At 36.6% G+C, this 18,103-nt stretch overlaps 1 protein-coding gene across 1 annotated transcript in view; it reads right to left on the reverse strand.

The window, feature by feature from the left end:
• LOC132118334 (PH-interacting protein-like) overlaps positions 1-18,103 on the reverse strand; it is a 40,278-nt gene that overhangs the window by 5,212 nt on the left and 16,963 nt on the right. Inside the window, exons 13-31 of the mRNA XM_059528115.1 lie at positions 17,215-17,313; positions 16,711-16,867; positions 16,489-16,623; positions 16,210-16,338; positions 15,181-15,406; positions 14,906-15,025; positions 13,835-14,018; positions 13,443-13,548; positions 13,131-13,262; positions 6,042-6,133; positions 5,720-5,933; positions 3,583-3,696; positions 3,177-3,284; positions 2,962-3,086; positions 2,783-2,865; positions 2,136-2,247; positions 1,693-1,754; positions 264-419; positions 58-178 (exon numbers count right to left, since the gene is read on the reverse strand). Coding sequence (XP_059384098.1) covers positions 58-178; positions 264-419; positions 1,693-1,754; positions 2,136-2,247; positions 2,783-2,865; positions 2,962-3,086; positions 3,177-3,284; positions 3,583-3,696; positions 5,720-5,933; positions 6,042-6,133; positions 13,131-13,262; positions 13,443-13,548; positions 13,835-14,018; positions 14,906-15,025; positions 15,181-15,406; positions 16,210-16,338; positions 16,489-16,623; positions 16,711-16,867; positions 17,215-17,313 — 2,475 coding nt within the window. The remainder of the gene's footprint in view (positions 1-57; positions 179-263; positions 420-1,692; positions 1,755-2,135; positions 2,248-2,782; positions 2,866-2,961; positions 3,087-3,176; positions 3,285-3,582; positions 3,697-5,719; positions 5,934-6,041; positions 6,134-13,130; positions 13,263-13,442; positions 13,549-13,834; positions 14,019-14,905; positions 15,026-15,180; positions 15,407-16,209; positions 16,339-16,488; positions 16,624-16,710; positions 16,868-17,214; positions 17,314-18,103) is intronic.

An 18,103-nucleotide genomic window follows, 5' to 3' on the forward strand; every position in this document is an offset into this window, starting at 1 on the left:
TGAATATATAATTTGATATAATCTACATTAGAAGTACACACTGATTTTCGTGCTGACCTATAGAAACGGTTCTGCAGTCTTTGTCGGATGGTGCTCAGATCTGTGACGTAAGCAACTACGGTGCAATATGTTGGATATTCCTGCAAGTCCACTGGCAGTTCAAATGGTGCAGCCACATCTTGAGGAGAGAAAAAACTACTGTTATATTCCATCTGTTTTAGACACAACTATAGTAAGAATTTTGAGATATGATAATGCCATACCCAAAGTGCAAAGCTGGTCGATGCCTCTGATGATGCGCTCACACTCTTGGTCACGTGTGCGTGAGCCCCACTCTCCTTCTAGGGGTTTGTACAATAAGGCTTTCTGCTCCTCCTCAGTGAGAGGCACACTCAGACCTAACTCGTCAGGAAATGCTGCTGCAGACAGACGGAGAAAATGAGATGGCAGACAAAAAGAGACAGACAATCACAACCCTGTTTGGATTACTTATTAAAACAATGCCAGCTGGATTTGATACTCTCAATCTGATGGTTGCTGTGACGACTACTAAACATTGTGTGTGTGCATGCGTGTTTTGCCTATGTTATGGGAACGAAATGTCACCACGAGGACAGTAAAACCTGAAATCTGTAACATTTTGGGAACCTGCCAAGAGTTCCCAATAGGAAACGTATGCTCAATAAACATGCTATATAATGTTTTAATGGTAATGTAAAAAATAAAATACAAAATAAAATAAAGGTCACAAAGCCAATTACCTAAAGAACTGCTCTCAACGTCTTTTATCAGAGCTGAAAATATTTTAAAATATGGGAGTCTGGTACCCTGTGTGAAATCAGAGCAGTGTTAAATTTCTCAACGTGCTTATGCCTGCTTTTATTAGTGCTGTGAAAATGAATGTAATATGAGATTAATTAAACATGTTTAAAACCATTCAGTTTAAGATAATGCATTTATCTAATGTGATCTTACAACAGCTGCATTCTGTTTTGAGAGAGATTTCTCCAGACTAATTGCTTGAGCACAGGTGGTTAAATACACCCAAAACAATCTCATATTTAAAAATGATAGGGGGGGAAATACATTTTTAATTGATCCAGTTAAAACACTCAAGTTATAATTCATAGAAAAGTTTGGGATCATTAAGACAGTTTAAAGTTTTGAAAGACGCCTTATATGCTTACCAAGCCTGCATTTATTTGATCAAACATACAGTAAAAACAGTTATATTTAAAAATACATTGATTTTTCATTCTTTGATTAATAGAAAGTTAAAAAGAACAGCATTTATTTAAAAAAATTTTTTTTTTTAAATAAATGTAATGCAAGTCTTTATGTAAAAATTTTAGTCACTTTCGATAATTTTAATGCATCCTGGCCTTCGTTTGATTTGATTTTATTAGTAGAATATACATTTCTTTAAAAAAGGTTGAAGAGTAGTATAGCTAAGAAAAGTAAATAAACTTGCAACCTTTTAGGCACAATTGTGAAATTTCACCTAGAATCTCTCTATATTTATTTCTAGGCAAATTAAAGTTAATTTACTTTGTGTGTATATATATATATATATATATATATATATATATATATATATATATATATATATATATGTATATAAAATTACATGTTAATTAAATAGACAACTTTCTTTTATTTTACTGACAGCTGTAATGATTGTGATCATCATACCTTCATTGGGAATCTCCTCCATGTCCCATGGGCTCATCTTTTCTGTATCTCCATTATCCCAGCTGCATCACACAATAATACAAATCTGTCAATATAATTTCATATACTATTATGTCCCCCCCCCCCCCCCATACACACACACACACACACACTAAGCTCAGTATAGATTCATTTCTAAACCTCCATATAAACCATGTTTAGTCTTAAATTTGAAGTCGAAGAGGAAGTGAAATTACATAGCAATTAAATCCAGAAAGATTTGTGGGTTTTAAACTGCCCATTTGTTTGTGGTTAAGACAACATACAATAAAGGTTAATATAGAACTGACAGTGTGTGCTGTTTGTGGTCTCATGTCTTCACGCCTGGTTTGGACACAATGTAACAATAATTGAACTGCTCTATAACACGTGTAAAGATGTGTAGATGGACACAGTGAACTGACCAGACATTGTAGCACTGGAAAAGAGAGTCTGGATATTCAGCCTGGTAAGGCTCCTGACTCTCAATCGTACCAAACCACCAGGCATCATCTATCACCGCCCGGAAACGATCACCTAACAAAATAAATCCATCTCAAATCAGACACAATTACACACACTCATCAACTCTGTATCAGGAACAAGCAGTCATTAACAGAAAGCAACACATTAAGTAAAAAAAAAATGTTAATAATACAATTCATGCAGACAATTACTTGAATACCTCTTCTATGACAATTAAAAATGTATAAAAAATGTGTGATAGATAAATAGAAAGACTGTGTCAAGGTCAGTAAGTTTTTAAAGAGGTTTTTATGAAATAGCAATATTATTTCAGGTAAAAAGGAGTGTGTACAATCACATATGTTCAATGTCTAAGACAATTATTTGAATACTTTTTTTTTGGTAGATAATTTTTTTTTTAACAACATGAATAAACCTAGATGAACACAAAGATTATATTTTTAGGAATTTAGCACTTGGATTTTAAACTAGATTTTATAAAGACATCTCCTTTTCATCATCTCAAACCTCCCTGTGTGTCACTGACCCATTTAAACCTTTAAAAAACAAACATCTGTGCAGAAATGCACTCAATTCACACACTAACCTATCATCCAGTTCCTCTGTCTTGCATTATCAAACTGCTGCCGAAGTACCAGGAAGTCGATGACATCAGGCATGTCGTGGTATCTGAGACCACAACAGAAATGCGAGTTACAGGTTAAAAAGCCACTCAGTGAAGATCATGGTGAATAAGTCACTTTGACTCATGCAGACAGTACTCACTTCACAGAGAAAGAGCCGCCCGTCAGTTTGCCAGTGTCTGGGTCCAGGAAGGCCAGCTTCAGACAACACAGAGTAGGCAAACCCACCTCATACTTGATGCCCACTATCTTCAACAGCTCCTGCTCCTGCAGGCACACGATCACAAACCTTTTCCTATATGTTTTATCATGTGCATAAAAATACGGAGGTTAAAGTTCATATCACTGAAGACTCACCCTGAGCTCTAACTTGTTCCAGGGCTGTTTTTTAGGATTTATACTGAAGATCTTGTTTTTTTTGGCCATCTCCACATAAGCTTCATGGCCTTGATGGAAATAATATACCTGTTCACAAACACAACAAGCAGCTGTTTGTTACTAGCATTGTGATGAGTGCGGTGGGGCGAGAGTCGTGGGAGTGGAGGCAGTCATCCGCAAGGGGCTTCTGCTCTGCTTTCATTTTGTGTTTGTTTATTTTGTTATTAAAGTGTTTATGTTATTAAAGTGAAATGTTTGCTGGTTCCCGCGTCTCCTTCCTGTATCTACGAACTACAAGCATATTTCCACGCACCCACATAAATACTAATATCCCACATTTTATTATGCTTTAGCAGACTGTTGTACTGTAGAATGTGTTTTGTACCTCATCGCCCATCTGTGGGGTGAAGGGGCATCTCCGTGGCATGGTGTCAGTGATCCAGGCGGAGGGCAGCCATTCCTCTAATGTCAAACCCTGGTTCTGCAGTTCAGGTATCCTCTGAACATATAAACACACACACACATATATATACATACATACATACATACATATATATATATATATATATATATATATATATATATATATATATATATACACAGCAAGTTCAGACTAACTTAAAAACAGAGCAGGACTTTCACACAAATCTAAAGGCGAACTGAAACTGTCAATGTAATAGTGTTGCACGGTGCACCGATACTTCAAAATTATTAAATTAAAAACGTCACGATACCTAAATTTATTAGTATCAATACTTCAAAGAATGACTGCGTTCCAGATTTGTAAGAGACGTATTTCATGTTGGTGTGTGCAACGTACGCTTCCAGTGCCCCCCTATGGATGTCTGTGTTTTTTCACCTCACGCAAGCAACAAAAAACACTACAGCGAGATGGCTGCATTAGTGGCTTTACTAAACTGATTTTGCTTTACTAAAATGTGTGCATAATCGCATTAAATAGTTTAAAGTTGTTCAGATGAACAAAGCACAAGGTTTTCTTGCATAATTAAAATTTTAATTGTTTGGTCAGACAGTTCATATATAATATTCACATTAATCGGGGATTAAACCTGGAGTTATGTTCTGTATGCTAAATATGAAAACGAGCGTATCGAGATTTACATGCTTGGCTCACTGACCCTGTATACTCATTCATTTCGCGCACTGCTGTGGAGGGAGGAACTTCAGTAAACAAGAAATATGAGTCAGTGGATTACGTGAACAAGAGTGATTAGTTCACCTAAAAGATTCGTGCTTGAACGAACTATCACTAGTGCAATTTCATATAGCCTATATTAAATATTTGGAATATATATTTTCATATTTTATTAGGGTCTTTGATAAGGTTACAATACGAAGGTCTAAGTAGCAACGTATCTTCTGTGATGTCCCCGATGCGCGGGTCGGGGTGGGCAAAGAAATTTTACTTTATTTGCGGGCTGGGGCGGGCCAAATAATTTCAGAAAAGCGTGACCTGCGGGTTGGAAAAAAACCCGACCAGCGCATCACTAGGCTGCATGTGCGAGCACAAGTGATACTGTGTCCGCCGGTCCACGACTGGTAGAAGAAGATGACGCTCACTAAAGATGACTCTCATTAAAGCTCACTGGCTGAGTTTTCTACTCTGAAAGAAAAGGTTGCACAACTGACAGAATAATGTACATTTTCTGAGATATTGCTGCTAAATTTTATTTGTTTTTTTTTACTTGAATGCCATTGCTTAAATTGATATTATTTATCTTTTGACATTTAATCTTCTGAGTTCAGAAACATTGTTTAATATAATCGGGGGGATCAAGGTTTTCAACAAGGTCTTTCACAGAAAATTTGTTTAATGTAATTTCCAGTCAAGATGTTATTGTAAACTTATGCAAATATTACTCAATTACGTGTATTTGGAATACATAAAATACTAGCTATGAAATTATCTTTGGCAAGAGAAGAGAATCTGTCATCTGTCAGAATCTGTCAAACATTTTTCAAATGCAATTTTCACATTTTATTACAAAATGTTTCAAATATAATTTCCAGCTTAAAAATGTAAAAAAAAAAAAAAAGTGAAAGTGATGTGACACAGCCAAGTATGTTGACCCATACTCAGAATTCATGCTCTGCATTTAACCCATCCAAAAAGCACACACACACACACCTTGAACACACACCCGGAGCAGTGGGCAGACATTTATGCTGCAGAGCCTGGGGAGCAGTTGGAGGTTTGGTGCCTTGGTCAAGGGCACTTCAGTCATGGTATTGCCTGCCCGAGACTCAAACCCACAACCTTAGGGTTAGGAGTCAATCTCTTTAACCATTAGGCTACGACAATGTATGGTGATATGGTGGAAATGACATCATTGCATAATGCAATTAATTTATGGAAACTAAAATAAAAACAGAACTCTTCTGTCACTCATTAAAGCTGTAATGACCATTGTCAATGGACAAATTCAAGAAACTAGTGAGCTTGATAAGCATGTTTTAAGAGAGAAGTCCATAGTTGAAACAACACACATAGGACCACTGACCTTCCGTTTCTCCTTTGGCTTCTTCTTCTTTGGTAGTGCTCCATCTTTGTCCTGCTTTTCCTTCCTCCTCTCCTTCCTGGAGTTTTTTTTCTTCTCTCCATCTTCTTCCGAGCTGCTGGCATTCTTCTTCTTTTTCTTCACGCTGGTCTTCTTGGGCGGTTCCAGGTTTATTCCAGCATCTGCTGTCCAGTCTGAGTAATCGCTGGAGTAATCACTGTAATTATAAACAGACCCAGCATATATGTGTGGCTCTGGCTGATGTTTGTGAATGTCAAATATATGGCACGATGTCATATGAAGTTTGAGGGTGATGAACATTTACCTGGAGCTGCTGTTATCATCAGGCCAGGGTTCTTTTTCCTCTCTTTCCTCATCTGATGATTCTCTGCTTGGAGGTCTTGCTTCGTTTTCTCCCTAAAAAACAACAGACACAATGAGACCGAAGATTACCACACACTTTTTATGCCATTCTCAAAACACACCAATGGTTCCAACAAAAAACATCAATGTATTTTAAATTGGAAATTTGATTTTCTGATGTCACTACTCCAGAAAATCAATTTTATAACTGCGTTTTTTTTTCGGCTATACTTAAAGGGTTAGTTCACCGAAATATTAAAATTATGTCATTAATGACTCACCCTCATGTCGTTCCAAACCCGTGAGACCTCCGTTTATCTTCAGAACACAGTTTAAGATATTTTAGATTTAGTCCGAGAGCTTCCTGTCCCTCCATTGAAACTGTGTGCATGGTATACTGTCCATGTCCAGAAAGGTAATAAAAACATCTTCAAAATAGTCCATGTGACATCAGAGGGACAGTTAGAATTTTTACTCAGCATTGTCTTCTCTTCCGGGTCTGTTGTGAGCGCGTTCACTGCAGTGTAGTGATATCCGGTTTGCGAACGAATCACTCGATGTAACCGGATCTTCTTGAACCAGTTCACCAAATCGAACTGAATCATTTGAAACGGTTCACGTCTCCAATAAGCATTAATCCACAAATGACTTAAGCAGACAGACACGTCCGATTCGAGAAACGAGGAGCTGATGTTACTGCACATGTGTGATTCAGCGTGAAGCAGACTGACACACAGCGGATCTGAACTGAACTGTTTCTTCTGATGATTGATTCTGAACTGGTTCTGTGCTAATGTTATGAGCGCGGGTAAACCGAAGGCTTGAATGAAGGGCAATCATCGCCAATGACGTCATTGCGTCGAGCACAAAAGAACCGGTGAACCGTTTTCTTCAACCAGTTTATTGAATCGAACTGTCCGAAAGAACCGGTTCGTGGAAAAGAACCGAACTTCCCATCACTACTGGTGATCCGAAAACCGATGCAACCGGATCTTGACTCGAGAACGAGTCAATCGTTCGTTCGTTATCTGGCTCGGCTCAGTGTTCATCTTCAGTTCTCTCTTCACAGCAGTTCAGTCAGTGTACTGTTTGAGTAAATGAATTACTCCAGGATATTGGTTTGTTTTAACTCAGAGGGAGTGTCAGCCACATTAAAAAAGTTAACAGCTTAAGTCATTTGTGGATTAGTGCTTATTGGAGAATGATTCAGTTCGATTTGGTGAACTGGTTCAAGAAGATCCGGTTACAATCGAATGATTCGTTTGCGAACCGGATATCACTACACTGCAGTGAACGCGCTCACAACAGACCCGGAAGAGAAGACAATGCTGAGTAAAGTCATAGTTTTTGCTATTTTTGGACCAAAATGTATTTTCCATGCTTCAAAAAATTCTAACTGACCCTCTGATGTCTGGACTACTTTGATGATGTTTTTATTATTTTTCTGGACATGGACAGTATAATGTGCACACACTTTCAATGGAGGGACAGGAAGCTCTCGGACTAAATCTAAAATATCTTAAACTGTGTTCCGAAGATAAACGGAGGTCTTACGGGTTTGGAACGGCATGAGAGTGAGTTATTAATGACATAATTTTAATATTTGGGTGAACTAATCCTTTAAGGCTCTATGAAAATCATTTTATATTTTTCCCAAATTCTGTTTGTGTTGTGTGTGTGTGTGTGTGTGTGTGTGTGTGTGTGTGTGTGTGTGTGTGTGTGTGTGTGTGTGTGTGTGTGTGTGTGTTACAATTTTTTCTGGATTCTACATTTGACTCAGTTTTAATTATTAAATTTAATTTTTATTCATCAAAAAGTATGTCTAATTAATTGAAATCAAGAAACTTACAATATTAAACAGCAATTTATTAAAAGCCTAAAAAAATAACATTTTAAGGCCCTATGAAATGTTTTTTTTATTTTCTTAAATTCAGATTATTTTTGACTAATAATTTTTTCCATTAATTTCCTGGATTCCATTTGAATGGTTTCATTAACTATTAATAAATCAAAAGCATCTCTGATTAATTGATTTTATTTAAAGGGGGGGTACAATGGTGTTTCATGTATTCAGAGTTGTTCACAGTGTTAAAGAGATGGATTCTCATGCTAAACATGGCCAAAGTTAAAAAAAATAATTTAGAAGAATGACTGAGAATTTCTGTGCCGAAAATCTTACTTCCGGGTTGGTACAAGTTTCGGCTGTTTTTTTTTCCGATCGTGGATCTAATGACGTAGATGAGAACGGAACTCCTTATATGAGCATTTCTCTAAGAAAAGCGCGACCGCACACACACATTGATCAGAGGAGAGCGAGACCGCACACATCAACGTGCTTCAAAATCGTCGGCAGCACTGCATAGGATTTGTTTGAGAATGCCTCCAAATAAGTGCATTTTTGGATGTGAGGGAAAGTTTACCGTGTTCAGCTTTCCCAAGAACCCAGCATTACACGAACAGTGGATGCAGTTTATTTTTCCGGGGCAGCAACGGAGTGTATCAAGTGCTTTTGTGTGTTCTGGTATTATAGCTTTCTTCCAGAAATAAAGTGTTGTGTATTTACATTTTTATGCTAAATTAACTCTGGTAAATATTCCTTTAAAAATAATGTTTTAATAATAGTTTTATTAGAAGTAGTAGTGCTACAATTATAATAATTATTATTTCTGTCACCATTTCTTCAAGTTAAACCAAACTTTTATTTTGACAGGTTGCTGTGAAGACTTTTAGGTTTCTGTTTCAATATGATATGATGATAATTTTACTCAAAAGAAACTTAAAATGCTCATGAAATGACTCTCAAGCAGTTTTAGAGATTATATTAATGTGTTCATATACTCATATATTGAGGAACCAAAGGCTGAAAACACTGTGAGCGTCACACGTTCTTCAGTATGTGTGTTAAAATGAAACTGCGAGTCTGCACCATTCATTCACACATAGATACAGTACATGCAGGATTCATATTTAATTGGTATTTTTTAGGCTTAATATTAACAGACACTAGCGGAAATCATATGACCCTATATACTACTGATTAAGAAAAAAATGTTTTTTTTGCAGTGTAACAACTGGAAAGTAAATAATATTCACAAACAAGCCTGTTCACAACAAATCCTGATTTGAATAAAACCCAGAGTGTATATAATATTCACAAATAACCAATAACTGCTATTTACAAAAAAAAAAATTATATTTCAGTGAGAAGTAGATCATTTGTTTTTAAAAATTGCCATGCATCTTTTTCATGCTGAAAATTATGATTTGGTGTTAGTAGGCATTTGCACTGCAGTTGACACTGAATCTGTTATAATTTGTTCTATAGATTGAGAAACTTGCTATGGATGCAACATTTAACACTGTGAATGGACCACTCATACTTCTAACAGAGATTTTAACACTACAGATGGAACAGTAACACTTTAGACACAATGGCAATAAAAAGACAATCACCACAATAAATGAAACATTTTCAGTTTTAAATGTTCAAGTCGATATGAATTTAAAACTGACAATATGTACTTCCGTAATACACATTCTTGTATAGTAAATGATTGATCTATGACAGTCTAAAGGTAATAAATTGCGCTGCATCTGAAATGGAACTTTCCATTTTAATTGGTGCCTCTAGGCCCTTTTACATTTCAACCACCTGCTGTCATACAGAAATATTTTTTTCCCAATTCACTCAAATCCTGGTGCCATACATTTTTCTCTTAAAGCATCCACATGTACATTAACTGTAAAAGTTTGGGGTCAGTAACGCCGTGTCCTAACTATCTTTTCCATGTTAAAGGGATACTCCACCGTGTTTTCATATTAAACTATGTTTTTCCCTTAACTAAGATGAGTTGATACATACCTCTCTCGTCTCAGTGCGTGCACTCAATCGCTTTGGCGCGCGGTGACACTTTGAAAGCACTTAGCTTAGCCCATTCATTCAATATGGGCCAAGCAGAGAAGCTACCAAACACCTCCACGTTTTCCCTATTTAAATACAGTTACTCGCGTAGTGTAACTCGACCTAGGACGGTAACACAAAACAAAACATTGCGCTTTTCTAAGCGCGTAAAATGGATAACTATATTGTATGGCGGAATACCATGGCAAGTGCTTGTAAGCACTTCGTCTTGGCGCAGTAATATCTTCACTCGTGAAAAATCCTCTCACCGGCCCCCGGTCCCTCTAGTGAAGATATTACTGCCTGAAGATATTACTGATCTCATCGTCAGCCTGTGAGATCGACGATGCACGATATTATCGTACATGGGTGGAGTAAGAGAGAGACTCTTCTTGTCATAGCATAACTATTTGGTGTTTTAAACCGCGCAGGTGCACGAGAGAGAGCCTACATAATCACCAATTTTTACAAAAAAAATATACTTGAACTTATCATCCATTGTGGTTCTCACGTAGTCCTTTTACGTCATCACCACATAGTGAGTGTTATAAGTCATCAGTCTTTAAGAGAAGGACTACGCGAGAACCACTATGGATGATAAATTCGCTCTGCCACCTTGTTATTATTTTGTCTTTACTTTATTTGTAACACCAAGAAAAAGTTAATCTCTCATGTACGAGAAGAGCGCATTGCCGTGTACAAGCCATTAAATGTTTAGGACACAAACTCCTCATTTTCTCTTTCATTTCATGGATTTAACGAGTTATCCGAGTCAAAGCGTCACAACTTATTCACTGACTGCAGGCGCGCTCGCGCGCGTGTGTGTGTGTGTGTGTGTGTGTGTGTGTGTGTGTGTGTGTGTGTGTGTGTGTGTGTGTGTGTGTGAAATGCGGTGCTGAAGTGAAATAGCTGGGCAGTTTAATAGCCGAATTATAACAGGCCGCCTAGTAAAATAATAATAGCTATTATTATTATTATTTTATACATTAATAGAAGAATGAGCCTAATATCGTCTTGACTATCGACAGAGACATCTGCTTACGTCAATATCTCTGGCTATTGTCGATACACGATACTATCGTCTATCGGCACAACTCTAATTTACAGTGTAGGGTGTGGGCGCTTTGGATTTTAGAGAGCATTTGATGAGAACCTGAAGTAAGAGGTGACGTCAAAAAAATCATTGATCCTTATTGACGGAAGTGACGAACTGCAAGCTTTGAATGCTTATATTGGAATTAACAATTTTTTCACTGTTTTGAAGCAAACTGGGTTATAGATAAACATTAGACTAACAAATTGATACTAACACACACAAAAAAATTCATTTTGATTTCATGGGGACTTTAATGATCCATTTTGCAGTGAGCTTCCAGAGAAAGCCTGCTGACACACACTTTTGATTGGCTGTGATATTTAACTGATTCTGTCGCGTCATTTCTTGTTGCTGAAATCTTTTAGGCGTCGTGTGTATTTAGTGGTGTAAGATGTCTTTTATTCAGCAAGGACGTATTAAATAGATCAAAATGGACAATAAATACTTTCCTAATGCTGTTTTTTGGAACTTCATATTCATCAGCTTGGCCATCACAGGAATAAACTACATTTTAAATTATTTTCATATAGAAAACAGTTATTTTTAAGGGGTCATATGATACAATTTCAAATTACCCTTTCTCTTTGGAGTGGAGCTCTTGGTACATAAAGAAGATCTGTAAAGTTGCAAAGACTTAAGTCTCAAATCCAAAAAGATATTCTTTATCAAAGTTAAGACTCTGCCAGCTACTGTAAGTATGTTTTGTTATTAGTTTAAGTATGTGCTATTGACTGTTCAAATGCGGAGTTTTACGCATGTGTGTGTATGTATGTGTGCGCGTGCACGCATGCGCAAGAGTAAGATAGAAAATGAGAGAGAGAGAGAGAGAGAGAGAGAGAGAGAGAGAAAGAAAAGAGATAGAGACGGTCACACAGTGGAGTCAGCTGTCTTAACCGTCTGTGGCTGGTGTACTGCAAACACATACGAGCTTCATCACTGTGTCTGTTCTCCTTTGGGGCTTGAACTGATGGTAAAACTAAGGACATTATTAACTGTCTTTACATTTATTTTGAAAGATGAAGCTCACGATTATGGTAAGGGGCGTTATATTTCCAATGAGTGCTTGCGGTGTTCGGCCAATCACAATGCACTGGGTCAGTTGGCCAATCAGAGCATACTGTGCTTGTCGGAAGAACAGACTTTGTAGAAAACGACGCGTTTGAGAGAAACAGTGTTTTTTGAACAATAAAGCATGTCAACATATTCTATTACACCAAATACACAAAATAATAATCTTTAAAAAAAATCATCATATGAGCCCTTTAAATTGTAACAATCTTTTCAACTAAAAACTTTTGAATGGTAGTGTAAGTTCATTAAAGGTACAAGTTGTAGGACCTGCCACGAGAGGGCGCACTATCAAAACAATAACAATCGATTGGTTTGATGACGCTAAGAAGGAGCAAGGAATTATGGGATTTGTTGTCTTCTACCCAACCGCTGACGGCCATCAATCAGACGGAAAGATAAATCATGAATTTAACGCGAGTTCAACGATTTGCGCGAGTAGATTACATACAAAGTCAATGAAAGGACACGATCAGACTATGGATCAGACGCATCCTCGTGCGGGTCTAGAGATGCGATGCGATGCCCCGCATTTGGCGTGTATGCCACATAATACTAATCTTGTTGATCGTTATAATAGCTTAAGTTTTCTGTAAAGATAAGAATCAAAACAACTCACCTGTCGAGTAAAACGACAGAGATCGGCATCTCTTTCTAGTTGAAGTTTGTCGCAAAGCTACTTCTGCATTTGTCCACGAAACTGATGTCATGTGGTTTCTACGTCAGTAAAGGCGGTAACAAAGGATAACTAACGTCATTGACAGGCGACTGCACTGCCCCGTGTCATTGTTTAGAATGGGAATTTTCTCATGATTTACAAGTAGTTGAAAACATTAGATATATTGTTAGTAATCAGCTGGACAAAATATATAACACTAGCCTAGTTGTTTTTGGATATTTTACTGCAAATATCTTACAAATTGTACCTTTAAATGGGCAGTTACATTGACTCTACTTTTCCCTAAAGGGACATCTTTTGACAGTACCTCAGAAGCACTGTGTTCTTCCTCGTTGGGTTCACTCTGACGACTCGTTTCCTCCACGGCCAATCGTGTATGGTAGTTATGCTGGTTACCCTGGTGACGCCGCCCCTCCTCCACAGAATTTTCTGTAGCATGCTGGTATGAGAAATACACACATTCATTTGCATGTTAAACAGCAACAACGGCTTTAGCAACATTAAGTTGGATGTAAAAATTTTGTGGTGAATGATGCTGCACACAATCATCCCAAATCAATCAGTGAGGCACACAAGTTTATCCAGATTTGTATATATTTTCAAACCGATGATCATTTACCCGGTTTTCTCTGTGGTACTGGCTGTGCACGCTGCGTCTCCTCCTTTCTGACCTGTAGATGTTGATTTCCTCTTCTCCTTTAGCTGCACGCCAAATCTCCTGCTTACTGTACTCACAAACAGACACACAAAACAGACAAACTGCATTACACTGTAAGAAACAATAGAAAGAAGATACAAGAAGGTCTTGTTTGAGTTGCAGGTGTCTATCAAAATATTAAACGCATCAGATATACAAATGTTTCCACATTTTACATCATAAGTTTTGTTTGTTTTAATTTTTCTGCTTTTTTTCAAGGATTAAAATAACATTTGAAAGCCAGATTTGAAATTCATTTAATGAAAATTATTGTCAGACTTTTGGACTCCACTATATTTGAATGTGCGATTTACCAAGCTATAGCTGGTGATAGTTCAGGAACGAGGACCCTTCGACTCCATGCCACCAGGTCTCTTTCGGTGGCAATCTCACTGCGTGGAGCGTTACTGTGCATCTGGCGAACACCTTCGATCTGTCCACTGCGTCTCAGACCCACATTAGGTGGAGAAGAGACCTCTGTGGGAGAACTGACAGATCCTAGACACACAAACCAGACATGCAAAACAGCATCAACACTACTGTTAATTGTATTACAATCACCCCTCACTGGTTTATAGAGATCATCTGATGACATTTTTATACTTTACAGAAGTGATAACTTTGTCTGGCTCACTGGGGGTTTGTAAGGAACTGTTTTTTGTAAAGTCGCTTTGGAAAACATGGAAAAATTTGATTGTCTGGCCCTTTAATTGTTTTAACTGTAGACTGCTGAATGCACATGTCATTGTCTTTTTTTTCCAGCTTGTTTTATTGTTTTTGTTTTGTTTTTCTAATATAATGCAACAATTTTCATTCTACATGTAAACACTTTTGGTATTTTTTATTTACTTGAATAATTGACATGGCTGAAAAATGTCAAGTGCTTTTTGCTATTTTAATTAGTCTTATTCAGTGTTATTGTTAACTAAAACTAAAATGTAAACTGAAATAAAGCTTGAAATTAAATATAAATATTAGGTGAAAAACTAAAAAAATAAATAAAATTAAAACCACATAATATATGAAACATTTCAGTATAATTTGTTACACAATTGTTTTGTGATAATTTTTTTATTGTTAAATTGTATAATTATAGTATAAAGTACTTTTTAATTATACAAGTATTTTGATAAATATTAAAATAACTTGGTATCAAGAATCATGAAATTTCACCATTGATACTGATCAAACATTTTAGACACACCCTGATGAAGGCATGTAGCCGCAACGCGTAGGTGTACCTCTCACCATTTTTTAAAAAAAGCAAGCCAAGAATGTAATAAAGGCTTTTTAATTTTTTCACTGAGATATTCGAGTGCCTTGGAGTTCTTGTCTTCAAACATTTTAGTATTATTTCACTACACTACAAAAAATGTGTGCATTACCTCTACTGGCTCTGGTGTCAGACCTTAGTCTCTGGTCCTGCTCTTGCTGTAGTCTCTGGATCATACCATCAAGAGGACTAGAGCCTTCTGCAGCCTGCTGACTAACCACCTGATTCAGCCCTGAGTGAAGAAATACAAAACAAAGACAGAGGCTTTATTAATGTTAAGTGACAGCTTGCAGATGTATGTTTGCATACACAAATGGCCAATAATTACTTTAAGTAATAAAAACACAGAAAGGGACCAAAGAGACACTGTCTATCTGCATTTCTTACCTGATGACGTGAGCCCCATCTGGGGTATGAGTTGTTCCTCTCTGCAGTTCTCTCTGCCAGGAACCAATCTCTGGTAGCGTGGAGGATGAGGATTCCCATCCACATCCACCAGGAATGGTGGCGGCATGAGGTGAGGTGCCTGCTGGGTCTGTTCGTCCAGCACAAAGTTATGGGCATCACGGATAAGTGGCCGATAATCAGTGTGGAAGAACATCTGATCTGCTATCTAGAGAACAGATCAATAGATACATTCACAACAAATACACATATACTAACTGAGTAAAACAAACAGGGCTTCAGACGGTTTAGAACACAGAATCTTATTATTCGTATTACTTCTGCTCCAAATGCACTGCATATTAGTATCATATCAGTTACCGACTGATTTTAGAAATGTACACAAATACTGACATCTGCCAGTCCTGAATATGTATTTGTGCATGCTCATTTCCCCCTTTTTTTATATTTATGCAATCATTTCTGACATCTAACACTTTAAAAACAATCATTTAATAACACTATTAAATATAATTTTAAGCAAATCTCACAATGAACATATTTTTCATACTGTACATTATAATGTTGTGAAGCATAAATTTACTTGAAGCATTTAAAATAATTATTTTTATTTGTCAGTGTTTTATTTTTTTTATGTATTCCAATGAAATATAGAATATCAGCACTTTCTATTTATCAGTTTTTGGTAAGTTATCAACTTATCTGTTGCAATTGTTTACTAAAATGAAAACTATTCAAATCTTAGAATTTGTACTATTTGAAATAAAGCTGAAATAAAATAAAATATAAATATGTAAAATAAATGTTTTTAAAATTATAAAACTAATTTAAACTGAATTAGCACTAAAACTAGAATTGAAATGAAATTACTGAATTAAACATGCAATGTGATGAAGTCATGTAACAATGTGACAATATACTATTCATTATAGAGAGAGCAAAATGGAGCAAATAGTATGCTAATATTTCATTCTGAACATAGCATCTGAGACAGACATTGGAATTCAGTACCTTGTCATATCTGCTGCTAGAGCCGAACCCAAAGATCAGCAGGTGACCGTGGGAGTCCGTGCAAGCGAAGTGCTGCCCATCTGGAGAGCACTTACAGTCAAAGACCGCACCATGGCCCTGACCCTCGATCTACACACACACACACACACACACAAGCAGAGAAAGAATGTTTGTGAGGCACAATAAACACCAGTAAACCAATAGATTTGCATAGATATTTTTTTGTCAAGCATGTGATGCAATCTGATTAAAGAAATATAGTGTAGCCATTTAGTTTACCATGTTAAAGTAAGAGCGTATTTTGACTCCTCTTGCCAGATCCCAGACGATGGCGTTTCCGTCGTGCCCAGCAGAGAAAAGCACTCTGGAATCAAATGGATGTGGTTCCAACACAAACACCTCATCCTCATGGCCCTGTGGGTGAAGGCCATAATGACAACATTATATATTATCACATATTTCCTCCTTTCAGTCACTGTGGAGAGATCTTTGCACTCTTACCATCAATACATGAATAAGGTTCCCTGTGTATGAGTTCCACACTTTCAATGTCAAGTTGTTCGCAGCGGTAATGACTGTGTTGTCATTGCAATCCCAGGCCACCATAGTCACCTTCAGTTTGGTAACTTTGTCCTCTAAAGGTGGAGGGTTGTACTTGCTAAAAAGACAGAAATAAGAAAAGTACTTTCTATAAAATAGTGTGACATTTATAACTTGCTTTACAGCTGGCCTACTTTTTAAAGAGCAAGAGCAGTGAGAGACAAACCAGTATACAAAAAGACATATATAAACATGCATTCAAATGATTCATGATCCATTGTTATGATTCTGTTGGTGACTTTACAGGTTTCATCTCAGTCGCTCCTGTGTGGTCAGAATCAATGACCCTCATGGGGCTTCAAATTAATTATGTTGCTAACGATCAATTGTTTAGGAAACAAAAAGTAACATTAATGCACCATTAATCAAGCCATACCTATGAACAGTGATTAACATTTATCTTACCCAGGTAGCTTAGTGGCCATGTCCAGGAGAATGCTTCGCCAGTCCTGCTGCTGCAGCTGCCATATCCGCGCTGTGCCGTCTCTACTGCCACTCACAAACCTACACATGCATAGGTTTATGCTCAAAAATATAATCTATACAAATACATACTCTGAGGCTTCAAGAAAAAAGGAATTAATGAGGCACACTGATACAATTTTAATGCACTAAATTTGAAAACTTCATTGCTGACTTAAAATGTTCAGTAAAATGTGGTACAACAATTATAAATTAATTCCACTTCAACCAATTATTTACAGAAGGAAAATTTCTTGAACCTCTGAAAACTTATACATTTGAGCAAAAATAAAAGTTAAATTAAGGATGATGAAGGGTTTTTGTTTTACAGTGAACTGAATGTGGTTCTTGTATTGTTGACTATGTACTACTCTATAAAGGTATCTTATGTTCTCATACAGCAGCATTATTATTAATTTTCTTTTCTTGAGATAAAAACAAAACAAAAAACATGCATAACTGAGTATGATAATTTTCCCTCTTTCTAAAATTGTATGGTAAGTTTTTGTTACTATGCCTTTAGGACCTCCATAAACACCCGCATCGCATTTGAGTAAAAAGTGGTATTATTGAGAAGATGTAGTATTAATTTCTAACCGCATTATCCTCACAAAATTGTATTACATTTTATTAATTGTGTTATATTGTAATCTTAAACTTATCATACTTAAGTTTTAATATATTACACAATTCCTCTTCTCAAGTAAATTTATCTAGGGATGTAAAGATGCAAAAAAGGCACAAATAATGATTAAGAAAATAATTTTTGAAGCAGTGTCATACAATTTTACTATATAAAAAAGTAATTTTTTAAAATTTCATTAGGTTGTGA

This window comes from Carassius carassius, chromosome 37 (genome assembly GCF_963082965.1).
Source record: "Carassius carassius chromosome 37, fCarCar2.1, whole genome shotgun sequence".
Lineage (NCBI taxonomy): Eukaryota > Metazoa > Chordata > Actinopteri > Cypriniformes > Cyprinidae > Carassius > Carassius carassius.